The following is an 18,686-nucleotide window of genomic DNA, read 5'->3' as shown; positions in this document are numbered from 1 at the left end:
TTTTTTTTTTTTTTTTTTTTTTTTTTTTTTTTTTTTTTGGCGGGGGTGGGTAATTGGGAATTGAACCCAGGGATATTCTACCACAAAACTACATCTCCATTAAGCTGGCCTCTAACTTGGGGTCCTCCTGCCCCAGTCTCCTGAGCAGCTGAATTAGAGGCATGCATTACCGTACACAACTGGTATTAATGAAGGACTGGGTTCTGGTATATCTGTAATGAGATAAAGCCATAAAAAGAATGAGGTCTGCCCATGCAACCTGCTAGGAATGTTCTCCAAGACACAATTAGGTGTAAAACTACTAATACTACTACTAATAATAATCCAGGAACAAAATAATGGGTGTCATTGCCATGTTGGACAAGGAGGACGTGGCTAGGTGGCACAGGAGACAGAACACATACTCTGCGTAGTTGGAGACTGTGGAGTATTCAGGGAAGGGCACAGAAGGAGCTGACTACAGTGGGAACTGAGGGCTGGTGTTAGAAGCACTGGATCCTCAAACACCCCTCCTCCTCCTTCTCCTTTGTTTTCCTTTTGTGGGGCTGGGGAGGGGTCTCATGCAGACGAGGCGAGCTCTCCATCACTGAGCTACCCCTTACCCTCAGTCCCACCTGCCTTGATGAATATTCTCACGTGCTGATTAGCCAGGGGACCAGGCTCTCCCTCTGGCCTGTGAACTGAACTCCTAGATGAAGAGCCACCAGTAGAGAGAAGCGTCAAGACAGCAGCAAGATGCTGAGACGGTGCTTGTGGTGGTGCACTGAAGAGACAGAGGTGGTGTCCAGAAAACCTTGTGCCTGCAAGCACTGTCTCCTTTCCTGTGTTCCCCTGAGACCTCTGTCTCCTCCTCTGCTTGGGAAAAGTGAAGGGAGCCTCTAGTCTTGCACCAAAGTCTCTGCTAATAACAGGAAGTGGCATGTGTGTGCACGCCCATGCAGAGGGGAGGTGTGGCGTTTTCTAGGTGGGAGAGTTAAACGACTTCTGCAGTTCTTTACAAAGTGAGCTCGGCAGATGTGAGCACTGTCAACAGCAGTTTTGGGGATCTTCAATCAACTGCAAAAGATGGCAGTCCATGATCACAAGTGACTGTGAGGGTTAGGAATGGGCATCGGGGGCTAGGCTGCCGGGGGACACACACAGGAAAGGCTGGAGGGGTCCGCCTGTGGTCTGGAGGGAGCCAGCAGGCCCCTGCAGGGGGAGGAGCAACGTGCCCCTCTCGCTGCCACTCTCTCTTTGGACGCCCAGGACGGGCGAGTGCTGCGCTAGGTGCCTGAATGCATGGCTGCCCTCAGCTTCTACGCCAGCTCACCAGAGGGCATTAGAGACAGGTCACAGGGGTCCAGGGACACGACGAGGTCACACCATGGGATCTGCGGCTGACCTCCTTAACTCGGGGACTCGGGACCTGCACCACAGCCCTCCAGGCACATCCTGGGTACTAACCAACAGAGTGGCAGGGGCCTCCATGGCTCTGCACAGGAGGACATGACCCCAGCCCCAGGCCTGTGAGCTGCACAGTGCCCTGGGCACCAGCGTGGACCCTGGGGAATTGGGACTGAATAAAGATTTCAACCTCCTCAGTGATTTTCATTCTTTTTTTTTCTTTTTTTTAAGCACTGTATGATAAATTGGCTTCCTAATGATTTTTGAGTAAACTACAATGACCACAATTTCAAAAGCATTAATAATTCATGACCAAGGGCCATAAACACTCCATAATCTCTGCAGGCAGGAACCATGACTACTTGTTAGAGATGAGCCAGAGAATATTTTTACCCGCTGAACTGAAAGAATTTACTTTCAGTTTACTTCGCGCAAACTAACTGTGCTCTGATTTCCAGAAATGACTGTGACCCTTCCCAGGCCGCAGCTCAAGCCGCCTCTCCCAGGAAGTCCTCCTGGATGGGCGCTGCCAGGCTCCCGTATGCGGCTAACTCTTGGCTTCCTGACGTGCGTCTTCTGGTGTCTGTGACGCGGGGAGCACGGGGGCTCTGAGCCAGTGGCGTACAGAGCTCCTGGTTCAGAGCCAGGGGCCACCTCATGCAAGGAAGCCCTGGTTCACACCCACACCGCCACGTGGCACCTGGGTGGGGGGGGGGGTTAAGAAATGCTGACATCGAGGCCTCGCCCCCAGAGGTTCTAGTTTAGTGGCTTGGGAACGGACCTTGACATCAGGGCATTTAAAGTTTCCAGGTGGTTCCAATAGGTGGCAGTTGGGGACCTCTGACAAAAAGTGCCGGGCCCTGTGGGGACATGGTCACTGTGGACCTGCTTGATATCAAGCAGGTGGGGGGCAGGGATGGCAAACTGGGGACCCCATCTGAAGGGGCAGCCACACTGATCATGGCCACTGCCCATGGATACTTGGTAGGAGTAAGGACTCAGTGGTTCCTTATTTTTCCAAAGAAGCCAGGAGATGGCGTGTGGAGGTGAGCCCAGCCTCGTCCAAACCGGGGCACGCCTGCTTCCCCGAAAGCTGTCACAGGGTGTGGGCCAGGCCCAGCTCACCTTTGGACGACTCTGGCCTGGCAAGCTCATGGGGCAGCCTCCCTCTTCCCCTCACCAGGCAGGCCCAGGACCACTGGGAGGTGTCCCCAGTCCCTACCTGGGGGGGACCCCGGGCACCCCAGCCAGGGAGCGAGCCGGCCACGCGAGCTCAACGCGGGCCCAGCAGCTGTTCCAAGCTGCTCTGGGAAAGAGATGCTCGTCTCCTCCCTGCCTTTCCTGGGGACGGGGCCTGATGTGGACCTGGCATCCTGCAGAAGCCACAGACTGCAGGGGGAGTCCCTGCTTCACGGCCCAGGACTTGGCGGGGAGGCTGCTGCGACAGAGCAGAGGGCCGCCCCTCTGCGCCTCTTTCTTTTGTTTCTCTAACCAAACAAAAACCCCCGTGCAGAAAGGCGGTCCCCTCTTTTCTCAGAAGCCAGAAACCGTCTTAAATCTCTTAAGTCTCTGGGTTGAGCCTGGGGTGGAGATTAACAGCCCGGCTCTTTGTTTTCCTTCCAGCACTTTCTAGAAGAGGTAGGAGCTACAGGCTCCTACATGCTCCCCAGCAAGGGGAGGAGCCTGGTCACCAAGGAGGGGAGAGCAGCGGTGGCCCCGCCCTGTGGCGAGCTTTCCCAGCTGAGTGCCCAAGGTGGGGGAGTGGGGGGCGCCACTGCTCCGTGACCCAAGGCCCGGGGGAGGTGGCGACGAGTCCCCTTGAACGCTGGTCTCCACCGCTGGCACTTGCGGAGGGGGCTGCAGGCTCTCAGAGCAGGGGACCCAGGCTCGCCCAGGTTAGATGCCCACCCAGGCCACAGCAGATGCCCACCCAGGCCACAGTAGAGGCCCACCCAGGCCACAGTTAGAGCTCAGCGGCAGCAAGACGCCTGCGCTGCTCCCGGCCCTAACCAGGTGGGTGGACTGAGGCAGAGGAGCAGCCCACGCTGCAGAGGGGACAGGCCCAGCAGGGCCCCGGGGCCTCTGCAGCCCAAGCCCAGCATACCTCCTCAGAGCTGGCCGAGAGCAAGAGGAAAGCAACAGAAAGAGAAAGAGCCAACTTTTGGGCCATTTTTGAGCCCTGGGACCCAGCTGACCTGACAAATGCCCTTTGTCACTGGAATGACATCACTGTGCCATCAGAAGTGTCAGGGTGAGTGTCGATGACTTCAGGATCAGCGGGTATCCATCATGATGTCACACACTTCATTCCCCGGCACCCCTGCACCCACGTGCCACTAAATGAAGACTAATTTAAACTCCCATGAGCTTGGGACTTGCTCTGAGGGCCTGTGGTGACCTGCGTCCTTGCCATGGCTTCCCCCCCAGCTCAGGCTCGGAGAACTTGCAACTTTCCTTATTGGCGTCGCTCTGGCTTTGACCGTGTTGCTCCCTGGGCCTGGAGAACAGTCCTCCTTGAGAGGCAGCCTGCAGTGACCTTCGTGGACGGTGCTGGCAGTTGGGGGGCCCAGGGCCTGCACGACCCTCCTGCTTCCTCTGCCCACTGTGACGATGCTGCTCCCATCTCTTCTGACCACACAGTGCACACAGTGACTGAGTCCCCGTCCCCGAGGCCTGACAGTCAGGGGAGGCTTCAGGCCAGCCACAACGTTCTGTGGCTCCTTCCCTCAGGAAGTGAGGCCTGGCCTCCGCCCCCCGCTCCCCTGTTCTTACTCTGCCCCACCCCTGGAGTCTGGGCTGACCTTGTGACTTGCTTTGAAGCTCCTGGACCCAGTGAGCCTTGCAAATATCCTTTCGTTTTAAAAAGTGCCACGAGTGACAAAGTGCCAGTTGTGGGCCTGTGACTCAAGAGGTCTTGCAGCTGCCACTCTCCTACTCTCAAACCCAGACGCCCCACAAGGGCAACCCTGGCCAGCCTGCTGGGAGATGAGAACCTGTGGGGAGAAATGACACCCCGCCGGACCCCAGGGTGCCCCCCGGGGAAACAGTAGTGAGTGCAGACGCAGGGGGGTCCCCAGAATCAGCAGAGCCAGCCCCTCAGCACCACCACCGGGGAGGCCCAAATTGCCGATTCATAGAACCAGGAACCCAATGCACATTTTAATCCACTGAAATCGGAGTGATTTATTACATGCAGCTAACTGATATGATCTGGAAGACATTATTGTTCTAAGTGACACTGGGTTGACAAGTCTAGCTGCCAACTCTAATTTGGTCTAGGATCCAAGTTGAGAACTCAGTAAGAAAAGAAGAGAAGACCCAGCATACTTATTTACCACTCGGCTCCCCAGCTCCTTTCAGACACAGCGGCCTCCCCCTGGCCCTCACGAGTGGCACGTTTACCTCCTTTTTCTCCCGAGAGCAGGACCGACTTCTCTGAGCCTTTCGCAGGGTCTGACCTGTGGCGGTTCAAAGGCAGAAGCAGAGGTTGAGGCTGCTGGGAACAGCTAGTTTATCACCGCAAAAGCTTTTTTATTTGCAAACTGAATAGACAGGACCGATCATAATCAAATGATTTTAAGAAAATGTAGCCTATTATTATAATGGGAAAATGGCACACTTCTGAAATACACCAACGGCAAGAAAAACGGTGATTCACACGCTCACGTTATTTGACTATAATGAACAAAGCTCCAGCCCTTTAATCTGGAACATTATCTGCTCTCTGAAAGGGCCGACGGACTGTGGTTTTCCCAGTCGAATTACATTTCTATTAAATTGTTTGGAATTATATAAAATGCCTTCCACTAAAATGCCTTCCACTGTGCGCACACACATAAACCTGGACGGTGCATAGCAATGGGCCGCGCCAAAGCCCCAATCTCACCACTTGGGTGCCGCTGCCCTTGTGAATCAGCAGTAATCACCTGCATTTCACATAATGGGCAATTTCGGAGAGAATTGTTGCTTTTCTCGGAAAACTTGAAGACTAACATTTGAAAGCATGCATAAATTCAACTCAGAGGCATCATCATGTAAATACGCCTCTCCAGGTGCTGTCTCCACACCTTTTCTGGAAGGGTCCACTGCACAAGGCTCCCTTGATGGAAGATGAATGAATTATCTTGGTTTTCAAATATAAAACAGGAGCCACTGTGCGTTCCCAGTGCAGCTCCACAACTGCCCAGCTCTGCTCCCAGGTGGCTGTTTGTGAAATTGTCACAACCACAGGGCCCATTAGACAGGGGCACTCAAAAGGCAGGAGCACAAAGGCTTTGGGACAGCACGCTGAGAGGCACGAGGTGGGGATGAGGCGCCCAGAAGATGCTTGCCTCTAGACAGGGCCACTCACGGGGGTCTAGGCCCCTGTGGGGGGAGGGGCGGGGTCGCGACTGGTGGTCAAGCCCCTGGGAGGGTGATCTTTCCAAGAAAGCGGGACTAGGGGCGAGCAGAGGCCCCGGGAGGAACTTCTGGCAACAAACTCTGAGGCCATTAGAGAAAAGGAGTCGGGGGATGTAGGACAAGGATCGTCACCCATCACAGTAGAAAGCAGAGTTATCTGTCGCTAGAGTTCCCAAGTGGAATGTCCCCCAAAGGCCCCCGTTGAATCCTGGTCCCCAGCCCATGGTGCTGCTGGAAGGTGGGGGACCTTTCGGGGGTGGGCCTGGAGGAAGGAAGGAAAGTCACCTGCAGACAAGCCCTGGAAGCGGGTGCTGGGACCCCACTCTTGCTCTCCTGCTCGTCCCATTTCCTGCTCACCCTGGGGTGATTGGCTTCCCCCAGCACATGCTCCCGTCCTATGGCGCTGCCTCGACCCAAGCCCGACAGCGACACAGCACCAGGCACCAGGCCGTGGAGAAGGATGCACAACTGGATCCAGAATGAACCTTTCCTCTCTCCAGTTGACTGCTCCGGGTGTTTGTTACAGTAGCAGAAAGCTGGCGAGGCGCCTGCTCAGCTAACACCGACTAGAGACACTGCCCTCTGCTGCTTCCCCCTCCTCCCAGGGAGTGAGGACCCAGGGAAGCCACCAGGGCACATGATCCCAGGCCTCAAATCTCAGAATGCAGTACCAGGGATAGACCCTGATTCAGCCCCAGGCAATCAGAATCCCCACCCAGGAACTTGGAGTTGGCTGAGACAGAGATGGCCAGGACAGGGCCACCTTCCATTATGGGTGAGCTCTGATGTTGTGAGTAGCCACCAGCCACCAGCCACGGGGCAGAGTATAAATGACGGGATTTCGAGACAGAAGGACTGACCTGAAACTGACTGTGTGCCTGTTTGTGACCCAGGGACACCTGTGTATGACTGTGTTCTGGGCCCAGAATAATGTGCGGTGGATAATGTGGGGTGCTGATGGTGGGGCAGGCTGTGGCGGGCAGGGGTGGGGGTGTACGGGAGCTTAACTTGTCTGTGAACTTAAAGTTGCTCCAAAAAGATAAAGTTCATTAGCCAGCAGGAGTGTGCACGCCTGGATCCCAGCGACTCAGGAGGCTGAGGCAGGAGGACCGCCAAGTGCCAGACCAGCCTCAGGAACCCAGCCAGATACCGTCTCGAAATAAAAATAAAACGGAAGTGCTGGGGCTGTTGCTCAGGGGAGGAGCACCTGGGCTCAACCCCTGGTACCACTCAAATGATCAAGTCAATAACAAAAAACAAAGTTTATTAAACACATGCACAAAACAACTAAAAGAGCCCACTGCTCAGGGGCTGCGAGAGCCGGCTGGGCTGACTTGATCCTGACCGGATGCTCCGGAGCAGGAGCCAGACAGAGCCGCTCCCATAAGCCCTGGGCACACTGCTCTGGCCGCCAATCTGCAGATTCCTATCGGGCCCCAAGGCCGGCCAGAGACCACGAAGTACCAGGCAGCCAGCCCACGCGATGCAGGAGGAGCCCGCAGACGGGCCTGTGCTGGAAGGGACAGAGCAGCTGGGAGGCCAGGTTGCTGACAGACAGGTGGTTCAGTGGGAACAGAGGCACGTGACAGGCCAGCGGGACCCAGCAGAGCCAGAGAAAGGGCCAGGAGCAGGAGGGACCCAGAGCCAGGCCAGGGGTGCGCACGGCAGCCCCTTTATTTGCTGGTCACACTGACTCCTGGGGGACAGCCCAGGGACCTCTGATAAGTCATAGGATCTCTCTGGGCCAGAGCTGCCTCTGATTTTTTGTTTGCTTTAAATGAGAGGCTGAATCTTCTCTGGGTTTGCTCTTCATCTCCAAAAATTCCATACACCAATAAGCACGGTAAAAAAATAAAAAAGAAAAACAACAGGTGAACTATAAATACAAAACATTAATACAATGACTACAGGGCTTAACTGCTGAAATTTGAAGGCAGATCTCTCTACTGGAGTTAATTAGAAGTGTCTTTATTCATTAAACTGGGAAATAATTCTCTTATTTTCCAACGAAGATAATTCGCTCTAATTATGAGCATTTGTTACGTAACCTCCCCACAAGGCTGGCCGGCCCAGCCCGCGCCTGGGCTCCCTCTGCTCCAGGTAGCTCCATGTGGAGACGGCTGCTTCCTGCCAAGGACAGGAGTGCTGTGACCAGATCCACTGCGCCTGTCGGCTGCACTTAGCATCTCTGAGCATCTTCTACCTGTATCTCATTGATTCCCACAACTCTGGGAGGGAAGCTGGAGAAGGTGACATTAATATCAATATATGCCGTTTGCAAAATTAAAGGGGTGTTCCTCTGCGTTTTGCAAGGTGACCTGCCTGCATCAGCTCCAAAGCAACAAATAAGGCCGAATGTAAATGATGCGCATGTGCTTCTCTTTATGGAACAGATGTGTGCCTGGGGAGAAGCCACAAAGAAGCGAATGCGTTGAATTTTTGTAAATATAATACTATTCTTCCACTTAGGATTTCAGAGAAGCTTTCTCTGCACTTAGGATTTATTTTCAATGGGTAGAAGGTTCTGATACTTCAGTTTTACTTTGCTCCAGAGGCAGATGATATTCACAGCCACCAATTACAGGGGAAGTCACGTCTTCCTTTCTGATATCATCAGGCAAAAGAAAATCAATGTCAAAATTACCTTTGGAGCTGGGCACAGTGGTGCACGCCTGTAATGCCAGTGGCTCAGGAGGCTGAGGCAGGAGGATCGTGAGTTCAAAGCCAGCCTCAGCAAAAGCAAGGCGCTAAGCAACTCAGTGAGACCCTGTCTCCAAGTAAAATATATATATATATATGAAAGGGTCGGGGATGTAGCTCAGTGGTTAATTACCCTTTGGAATAAAGCCTTGAGCCACCTGTAAAGTACAGTCTACAGGGCACAGACTCATGAATGCATAAATTCGGTGCATATGGAAATGCAGAGAACACAACAGAAACACGTATGCAAAGTATAGTCCTATGCTATTCCTGACTCACACGGTAACCTAGGTCCATTCCTTATGGGTGGAGGAGAGTGGAGAGTTCAAGGTCTGCCTGGTGCAGCTCTGCCCCACCAATACCCCATGCAGCCAGCTTCTCCGCAGAGCATCTGCCTAGATTTTCACAGCCTCTCTCTTAGACCAGGGGTCACCAAACTTTTTGTATAAAAGGCCAGAAAGTAAATACTTTTGACTGTGACAGCCATTAGGTCATAAGACCATGAGGTCTCCAGTGTAGCTACTTGACTCTGCCACTGTAGCACAAAAGGGGCCACAAACAGTATGTAAACAATGGCCGTGGCTGTGTGCCAATAAAACTTTATTTACACAAGCAGGCAGTGGGTCAGAAGTGGCCTCTGGGCTGAGGTCTGCTAATTCTAGGTTTGGATGACAGATACTATTCCTCTTGGTACAAACAAACAGAGAAAAGAGAATTAAGCAAACTGATGGTGAGAGATTAAATTGCTCGCTCACTCGAGGTCACAAAAGTGTGCCTTGTAAGTGTCAGGGCTCAGTGTGCTCCCGAATGCCAGCATCACTACCATTATCTTCATCCTGCCACCATTATCATGATCACCATCACCCAGGGGACTCGCCCTTAGGGTCAACCAGGAGCCAGCCCCGGGCTCCAGGCCAAGTACCTACATCCACTCATTTCTGGGTGGCTCCTCCCAGTTGCTGTGGTGATCCCAGATGTCATATGAGGGCACTGAGTCCCAAAGAGGTCAAAAACCTTCCCAATATCACATGGCTAGTGATTATGAGAGGAATTTGGGAATACGGAAAAAGAAAACTATACTGAGCTTCAAAAGAGAAGTGCTCCTGGTGTGGAGGCGCACACCTGTCGTCCCAGCAACTCAGGAGGCTGAGGCAGGAGGATCGCAAGTTCAAGGCCAGCCTGGGCAACTTAGCAAGGCCATAAGCAACTTAGTGAGACCCTGTCTCAAAATAAAAAATAAAAAAGGGCCGGAAATGTGGTTCAGTGGTTAAGCACCCCGGGATGAAACTGAGGGAGGTGGGGTGGTGGGTGGAGAGAGTGCACCCAGGAGCCCTTAGAATGCAGGCAACACCCACAAACACTTGAAATGCAAAACAAGCACTCACAGCAGCTCAGCCCATTCCCTATTCCCGGCCCTCGCCTATGCCCTAGACCCATGTCCTTGACCCAAGCCTTTGACCCATGCCCTTGCCTATCAAGAGTGACATGATGGGCAATGGGCCAGGGTGGGGAGAACTGGCATGGACCTTCTGACTGCCGACTCCACCTCTCGCTGGGCCCTAGCTACGGTCCCTCTGTAAGTATTACCCCAACTCCCCACTCCCGGGGGGCGCTGTCCTCCCTGGAGAGGCCCACAAGCCCCTTGAATGAGGATTCCTCATTTTACCCACGAACCTTTTCACTCTCAAAATGGCCAGCGCTCTCCCTTGAATGCACATTTCTTACTGTAACCCCAAAAGGTCTCTCCCTTGAGAGAGCCCACATTCTCCCTTGAATGTGTAATCTTCTTTCTTAAATCAATGTGTCTCTGACCAGCATATCCTGGAATTCTTTTCTGTCATGTACAGCAAGGACCCCATTTGTCCTGAGTCAAAGTCCCCTCTCCAGGAACTCTTCAAGTGACAAGCAGGGGAGATTCGATGTGAATCTGGGCACCTTCTCCAGAGACCTGTTCTCCTAACCACTCAGCCACACTGGCCCTCAGTCAGGTGGTTAAAGCCCAGGACAAGAACAAATTCAGTACGAGAATGTGTGGGGAGTGGGGTGCAGTGGCGCCTGTCTGTAACCCCAGTGGCTCAGGAGGCTGAGGCAGGAGGACCATGAGTTCAAAGCCAGGCTCAGCAATGGTGAGGCACAAAGCAACTCAGTGAGACCCTGTCTCTAAATAAAATACAAAGTAGGGCTGGGGGGTGGCTCTGTACTTGAGTGACCCTGAGTTCAATCCCTGGTACCCCCCCCCACCATCCACAAAAAGGAATGTGTGAGGAAAGAGTCTGGGTTAAGGGACTTTTTCTGTGCCTTAGCTTTTAAATGTCTTGGGCTCCCAGAGCAATTAATAAGGAGCTTAGAAGAAAATACTTTCCCCAAAGAAGATAAAGCTGCTGATCTGGACGACGGCAAAGGCATGAAGAGGTGATTGTACAGAGGGGTCTTGATGCTGGACTCAGTCCCACTGGGCCTTTGGAGAAGACAGGTGACTTGGTGGGACTCCTACAGACAAAGAAACCCTGTGCAGAGGCTCCTCAGCACACGGACCTTTGAATAAAGAACTTGTTGCGGGGCCCAGTGGCGCACACCTGTAATCCCAGTGGCTCAGGAGGCTGAGGCTGGAGGATTGCAAGTTCAAAGTCAGCCTCAGCAAAAGCAGGTGCTAAGCAGCTCAGTGAGACCCGTCTCTAAATGAAATACAAAATCGGGCTGGGGATGGGGCTCGGTGGTTGAGTGCCTCTGAGTTCGATCCTTGGTACTCCCCCTAAGAAAGGAATTTGTTTGTCCCTGGGGCTGAGTCGGTGGGGTAAGCAGGATGGAGAGGGTGATGGTGCTCCCCATCAACGTCCCACAACTTAGTTCTGTTGTCCAGTTACGTGGGGCTCCCACTGGGCTCGTTCATGTCTGTGCAGTCTAATGACAGGACGAGCATCCTACAGAGTCCCTGCTTTCTCTCACCTGTCAGACGAGCACAAATCCAGAGCCTGACGACACACGGGGCTGGGCTGGGAGACAGCACTGCTGGGAGAGCACAGAAGGGCGCTGCTCCTCTGGAGAATGTGTCGCCAACACTGTCAAGAGCTCTAGTTCATATTCCCTCTGAGTGAGCTAACCAGGTCACTGCTGGGAACGTGCTGTGGAGAAACACTCCACAAACTGGAAACAACATGTCTGTCGTGGTTGGATATAAAGTGTCCCCCAAAGACTGGTCTGGCCCCCAATACTGGAAAGTTGTGAAGTGGGGACTTAGTGATCGGCTCACGAGGGCTCTGACCTCCTCCTCCTCAAGAGACAACAGGATCTAGTGGACTAGGATCTTCTACCTGCAGGCAGGTTGGGCTGCCTGGAGGAAGCAGCTCACGGGGGCGTGCCCCTGGGAGGCCACCTGTGTCTGGCCTCTCCCTTGCTCTTTCTCTCTTTCCCTTCCCCGCACCCCCTTCCCCTCTCTGTTTTCTAGTTGCCATAAGCTGAGCCCCTCCACCATTCACCTTGGGCCCAAAGCTATGGAGTCAGCCGACCATGGACAGAAACCTCTGGACCCGGGAGCAGAAATCAATCGTCCCTCCTTCCAGTGGTTCTTGTCAGGTGTTTCGGTCACAGTGACGAAAGGTGTCACGGTTGGCATTAGCAAATATCAGAAATCAGCGGCAAGTCCATCCGCAGGGAACCACTGAGTCAGTGTGGTGCGTCCAGGGGTGGGACGAGGACCCTGTGGAGGGCCAGAGGGGGAGGGGGCTCCTCACAGCGCACTTCTCATATAGGCTTGAAAGATGGTCAGATTTTAAGTAAAACAAAACAAAACAAAAAAACCCCAATGGGCAAAAAGTTTCTTTCTTTTCTGAAAGAAGCTGAGGAAAAAGAAGATCTACTCCTCTCGGTTCTATTTGTACAAAGAACCAAAGGCACTTGTGACTTTGAAATGCACACACTGTTCTACATGGTTTAAACTTTTAAATGAATATATTCCTTTGAAACTTAAATAATATTTTAAGTTGAGGTATCCAAAAGCGGATTAAAAAAAAAAAAAAAACCTCATAAGAAATCATAAGAAATACTGAAGCCTTTCCCGGCCAAGGCCTGGGGGGCCGGAGTGTGAGCTGCAGACGGAGCAGGGAGCAGCCGCCGCCAGCAACCTCAGGACCCCGGAGCTGGCTGGAAAGAGAAGTCGGTGTTTCCAGAGGACAAATGCCTCCTTTTAAGAGGCCCGTCTCTAACGGGTGAGAGATAAGAATGATGTGATGACAAAAAAATTGTTTCTGGAAACTGAAGCAGTAGTTCCTTAGCTACGCCAGTGGCCTGTGGGTGACCTGCTCATTTACTTGCGGGCGAAGGTTTTATGAAATGGCAGAGACGACAGGGAGGGAGGATGAGCAGAAAAAGATAAAGGCAGGCGACGGAAGGCCTGTCCCCTGGGTTGTCTGGAACCGGGGCTTCTCCTGGGTGGGGTCACTAGTGCTCACTGGGCACCTACCAGTCAGGCTCTTCCCTGGTGACAGCTCTTGGGATTTGCTACCTTCAACCACAAAGCTGCATGGAGAGGCAGAGCCACCCGACACCCCTGACTTTGGTCGGCTGCTGCGTGCTCAGGAGAGCGGGGATGGGGAGCACTCCCAGGCTCATTGCCCCTTTTACTGTGCCCCATTCCAACTCCCTGCGTGTCCCCTAACCCTCCTTCTGGCATCCACCTTGGGGTGTGCAAACACGCCCATGTGCCAGGGCCAGGCAGATACAAGTGGCAGAGGAAGGCAACAGGGTGGGTCGGGCAGGCTGGGGACAGCTGCCAGCCTGAGGGGACAGGGTCTGGGCTCAGCCCCACCGCTGGCTTCCGTGTAGGAAGCAGGTCCTGTTCTATTGGGTTTGAAGAAGCAGCAGTAAACCCAGGCTTAGGAGAAAGTGTCCAGTTTTAACTGTTGACAAGTAATTAAAAAAAATCAAAGCTCAACAAAAGAGGGCCCTAGTCTCCGACCTAACAGGTAACCGGGCAGAGGAGCGCAGACTCCGGCTTTCCCACTGAGACGGCCTCTGGATCTCTGGGTTCTGCATCTGCAGACTCCACCAAGTCCCCAGGGGAAACATCTGGGGGAAACCCCACATCTGTACTGAGCACGCCCAGACTTTTTCCCTTGTTGTTATTCCATAAATAATGCAATAGGACAAGCACCCACGCAGCACTCACGTTGTGTTAGGTTTGATTTAAAATATAAAGAGGCACAAGGGCCACATGCAGATACCATGGATGTCAGGGTCCTCAGGTTCTGCATCCTTGGGGACGCTGGGACCGTCTCCTACAGACACTGGGGACAACCACCAGGGCAGACTCTGCCACCTACACGCTCCCTTCTTGGCCCACGTGTGCCCCAGGCTGGTTCTGGGTCTTTAAGTTCCTTTCCGCCTTCTGAAAGCCTGAAACAATGTCCCTGTCACTCTTCCTTTGCATTTTCTGTGTAACTCAAATTCCCAGAGCCCAGTTTACTGCCAAATTACCTGAGATAAACAAGTCATGCTAAGCTCCTCTTCTCCTTTCCAAACCCAAGCAGCAGCTGGCACCTACAATGGTTATACAGAACCTGCACACCGGCGCGTGCTCACTTGGTTGAGAAATGCTTAGCCACGCGTTCTGTGGCCGCTTTCCTCATTAGGTGAGAGCCTGGGGACAATGCTGTGCAGTGGCTACGAGGCTGGGCGCCCCCCTTACCTGTCTGGGAGTCCTGCAGTCCCAACTCCACTTAGGGGGAAGTGCCTGCCAAGCACTTGGCCCCAGCAGGTCCTGGGTAGTTATTAATTCCCTCCTCCAACAGCTCCTGACTATTTGGGGACCTCAGTGAATTCTAATGAACTCTGGCTCCCAAGGAAACCCCGAGGCTGCCTGTCCACTCCTCTCCATCAGCCCCCCACTAGCCCCTCTCCCTGGGCTTTTCTAATTGCCACCAGCAGCACGTGGCCCGGCCCCCATTCCTGCCCAGATTCCCCACAGCAGCCAAATAATAACAAGACCATATTGCTTACCCCACGCTTCCCTGTGTGTGTGTGTCAGAACCTACACCCTCTGCCCTGACTGAACAGGCTGCCAGTGACATCTCAGCTCCCCTGCCCCCGCCCCCAGCCCCCACTCTCTGGTGCTGACATCCTCTTCTCCTTGGCCCAGGACTCCCAGCCTCAGGGCCCTGGTCCTCTCCTCCCCTCTTTCTGGAGCACCCTCCCTGGATCTCATACAGGCTCCTCCTTCATGGCCAACTCTCAGCCTCAAGTGACCTCTGTTCTGAGTGAACTTGACCCCAGACTCCCTTCTGTAACCTGCAAAGCACCCGTCTGACCTTTCACACTACCATGTCTGCAGTCTGTGGCTCCCACCAAACAGCAGCTCCGTGACACCCGAGGCTGCCGCAGGGCTCCATTACCATCAGCCTCCCCAACCTCCCCAACCTGAGGCTGTGCCTGGCATGGAGGAGGCGGCACGGTAGATATTTCTAGAATCAAACACCAATGAATGGCTGAGTTTTTGAATGGACAATGCCGGAAGGGACAGGGAGCATGATTTTGAACGCAGAAAAGACTTCATTTCTCTCACAGTGTCATTTCCTGAGCCCTTGCCTCTGCCCTTTCTGGGAGGGTGAAACAAAATATGACATAGTAAGTTTGATACTCCATTGGAGATAATTGGAAAATATTGATTTCTTCCCATTTGAAACAGTAAAGATAAGTAAACGCGGCACTTGTGTAATCGGATCAGTGGCTTCTGTGACAACATGCTTCTCAGGCTGGAATGGATTCTGGTTTCTCTCTGCATCCATCACACAGGCTCCTCGACCGATCCCACTTCCCACCCCAGCCCAGCCCCTTCCACCCACCCGGTCCCCAAAGGATGCCAGAGAAGACTCTGCATTTGTGTGTGTGGCCGAGTTAAAGTACCTCCTCTCTATTTAAATCCCCAAGTAACCTGCCAAACTCCCTTGACAAATATGGAAGACGGCACATGAGATCCTTCAGAAGCCTAAGGAAAAGATGTGCTCCTTCCCTAGATGCGTATTTTTACTGAAAGCCTACTAAGTGCCAGCCACTCCTCCAAGGGCTTTAGATGGATGAATTCATCCTCTCCAGGAAGGTCCTGCTATGAATCTCTGGAATCTTCATCTCAAAGGAGACAAGAGGCAGAGCTTCAGAAGGCACCGCTCATGACCAGGGAGGCCTGGTGGCGTGTAAGGAGTGCTGGACTCGAACAGAACTGGGCATGATGACCCCATTCCTGAGCTGCATAGCAGCGGGCCCCTAACGCCCCTGGGCCTCAGCCCACAGTTAATAAATGAGAAGGATCAGGCTAGATCCAAGTCACTCACTGGCTGATTCTAGCCAGCAGATGTTTGTCTAGACTCCTTAATGTTAAAAAAAATGCTTTTTTCAGCCAACAGTTAAAGTTGAGGAGATTTCACATTTTAAAATCCTAAGTTCTGGATTCTTGTGAAAAACTGAATGCTCTGGCACAGCAGAGCCCCATTCCTGCCCGGCGATGCTGTCAGGAGCTGAGGGCAGCAGCCCGCCAGATGGCACGGGGCCCTCTGATTCCCACCCCACCTCTCCCAGTTGTCTCTCTGCCCCTGAGGTCACATCCAAAGTGCCACTTATCAGCAGGTCTGGAGGTTCTTCTCGATAGCAAAAATAAAAGTGAAGGCTTATGTATCCAGCAAAAGTGAGAATCCCCACCACCATCGTCACAGGTACCTGCAAAAGCACTTCCTGTGAGCCAGGCCCTCACCAAAGGGCTGTGCATCTGTTAACGCACTGGATTCTCACACTCGGGAAGGTACAGTTATGCCTTCTTTTTTAACAGATCATGTGGAGGCAGAGGAGGCCATGTGCATCAAGAAATCAGCAGATAACAGAGGGAGTCAGGAGATAGCTTTAGGAAGTGAGAGAACATTCTGAGTATGCAGACCGTGGTTAGGTATGGGCAGGAAGGGATGCGAACAGCAGAAGGAAATCACCCTTGGCATATTTATGTTACTTGGCCCAGCAGGCCTCTAGATTTGTAAACTCTGCAAGGGATCCTCAGGGTCCCCAAAAGGGGGATCCTGGACGAGATCTCTCAGGTTGCTTCCAGCTCTAATCTGTGATTTTAGGTGGTGTCATAAAATGTGTCTAAGTAGTCTGTGACCCTTTTGTTTGGGGGAGGAGACACACATACACACTGACCCTGCAAGCTCACTTCAGATTCAGGAAAGAGGTGGCCCTGCAGGGGGCCAGACGTCTGTGGTGCTCCAACCTGCTGTCAGGGGCTGGTTCATCCAGTGACTCTTCTGTCCATGAGGACATGTGGAGTCAGAGAACCCATCAGCTAAGGGNGGGGGGGACAGGGTAATAAGGGCAGCCAGAGCAGGAGAGTTATTAAGGCTGTGCTTGACTATTCTGAAGGACAGCGTCTGCGGGAGCCACACTGGTCCACTGGGGGAAGAGGAACCAGCCAAGGTCCCTGAAGGCTTGGCTATTGGGGTCTTCTCTCTGTCTGCTTAATGGAGACTGGCCAGCGACTCAGGAGGGGACAAACTGGCTAATGTCTTTCCTGGTTACGATGTCAACTCAGCAAACACTCAGGTGCCAGACCTTGGGCGTACAAAGGAACCAGACTGGGTCTCCAGCCTCCAAGAGGGAGAGAGGCTGGAGCCCCACACCTGAGCTGCAATCTGTGGGGTGACAGGGCACCCTGCAGGCGAGGCAGGAAGGCAGGAAGGAATATGGGTGCTCAGAGGATGGCCAGCTTCCTGGGACGGCTTGGGCAGGGGCTGAAATCTCAGATGTCACAGGGAGGCCAAAATGCTCAAGGCAAGGTGTAGGCAACGTTGACCAGCACCAAAGACCGGCACCACCAACCAGAGGGGAATGACCTATAGCACACGTCCAAGGTCAAGTGCTGTTCAGTGCCGGGGGGAATGGGCCTGTGAGACCAGCCAGACCCAGTGGGGCCAAAGCACCTGGTTTATCAAGAGACTGCAAAGTTCAGGGTCTGATATGGAATCCCCATTTTGATTACAGGAAACACATCCACAGACCCAATCCATACAGCCCAGCACGTGGGCGTGAGAGGGGTGAGCAGGTGACTCAAGATGGGAGACTGTTTCCCCAGAGCAAGCCTCTAGTTAAGGGTGACATATCCATAGGGAAATTGCTAAGGGGCAAGAGCCAGGCTGTTTAAACCCCACAGGACATCAGGAGCCACACTTTCTTACTCTTATGTAAAGTGCTTAGGTGACAGCTTCAAGCTCCTCCCAAGGACAGCACTACTCCCCACAAGCCCCTCCCACCTGGGAAGAGGCCAGCCCAGGGCAGACTCTGAGGGCCCAGGAGGGATTTCAGCTCAGTGGTGGGGTCAACAGTGGGGCCTTTTTGAACTTTCTTCTTCTTACCAGCTCCATGGGCAGGCCATGCCCGCGGCTGACTCTCCAGATGTGAGAGCCTGGCCGACCACCGGCAGGGACAGGGCCAACAGGGTCTTTTATGACACAATAGAGTTTTTTTTTTTTTTGGCAGTACCAGGAATGGAACCCAGAGGCTCACGCATGCTCAGCACGGGCTCCATCAGTGAGCCACTCCTCAGGCCCAGGAAAGGTCAGAGAACAGTGCAACACACTCCCATTTACCCTTCACCGGGATTCAATCCTACTTATCTTCATACCTTAGGATCCCAGTGCCCAGACCCCACTGGATGCCACCAAGTCCCTCTAGGAGTCGCTCCAGGAACACCGCAAGGGACAGAACTGAGCAAAACACAGCGTGGTGGGCCACCTTCTTGTAACCAAAGCGACAGGGTGGAAGGAACACTGAAAGCAACGGCAGGAAGGAAGTAGAGAACCCAGAGTGGACACAGACTACCCGGGGCACACAGTCACTCTGCCAGCTGGGGCTTTATCTTCTTAATTTTTGCTTGATATTTATTTATTTATTCATTCATTCATTCATACTGGAAATTGAATCCAAAGTCACTTAACCCACTGAGCGGCATCCCCAGCCCTTTTTACTTTTTATTTAGCGACAGAGTCTTGCTAAGTTGCTTAGGGTCTCACTAAGTTGCCGAGGTTGGCCTTGAACTTGTGATCCTCCTGCCTCAACCTCCGGAGCGGCTGGGATTACAGGCATGTGCCACTGTGCCTGGCTTGGTTTATTTTAAGTAGGAAGAGAAACAGACAAATTATCAAGAGCCCAGATGAATATAACACAGGGAC

General features: G+C 53.1%; 1 protein-coding gene and 1 long non-coding RNA gene across 7 annotated transcripts in view; one reads left to right on the top strand and one right to left on the bottom strand.

Moving 5' to 3' along the window:
• The window catches only part of Katnip (katanin interacting protein), a 142,725-nt gene that overhangs the window by 119,634 nt on the left and 4,405 nt on the right, over positions 1 to 18,686 (bottom strand). For 5 of the 6 annotated variants that reach the window (XM_048789696.1, XM_048789695.1, XM_048789700.1 and 2 more), the window contains exon 2: positions 4,789 to 4,844. The exons of the other annotated variant lie outside the window; for it this stretch is intronic. In XM_048789696.1, the coding sequence (XP_048645653.1) occupies positions 4,789 to 4,844 (56 nt within the window). The remainder of the gene's footprint in view (positions 1 to 4,788; positions 4,845 to 18,686) is intronic. 6 annotated transcript variants of the gene reach the window in all.
• LOC125612351 lies at positions 981 to 1,587 on the top strand. The gene is made up of 2 exons (XR_007342700.1): positions 981 to 1,091; positions 1,270 to 1,587. It is a non-coding gene; the product is annotated as an uncharacterized LOC125612351 (long non-coding RNA).

Source organism: Marmota marmota, unplaced genomic scaffold (genome assembly GCF_001458135.2).
Source record: "Marmota marmota marmota unplaced genomic scaffold, marMar, whole genome shotgun sequence".
Classification (NCBI taxonomy): Eukaryota; Metazoa; Chordata; class Mammalia; order Rodentia; family Sciuridae; genus Marmota; species Marmota marmota.
This window is presented reverse-complemented; position numbering and strand designations above follow the sequence as displayed.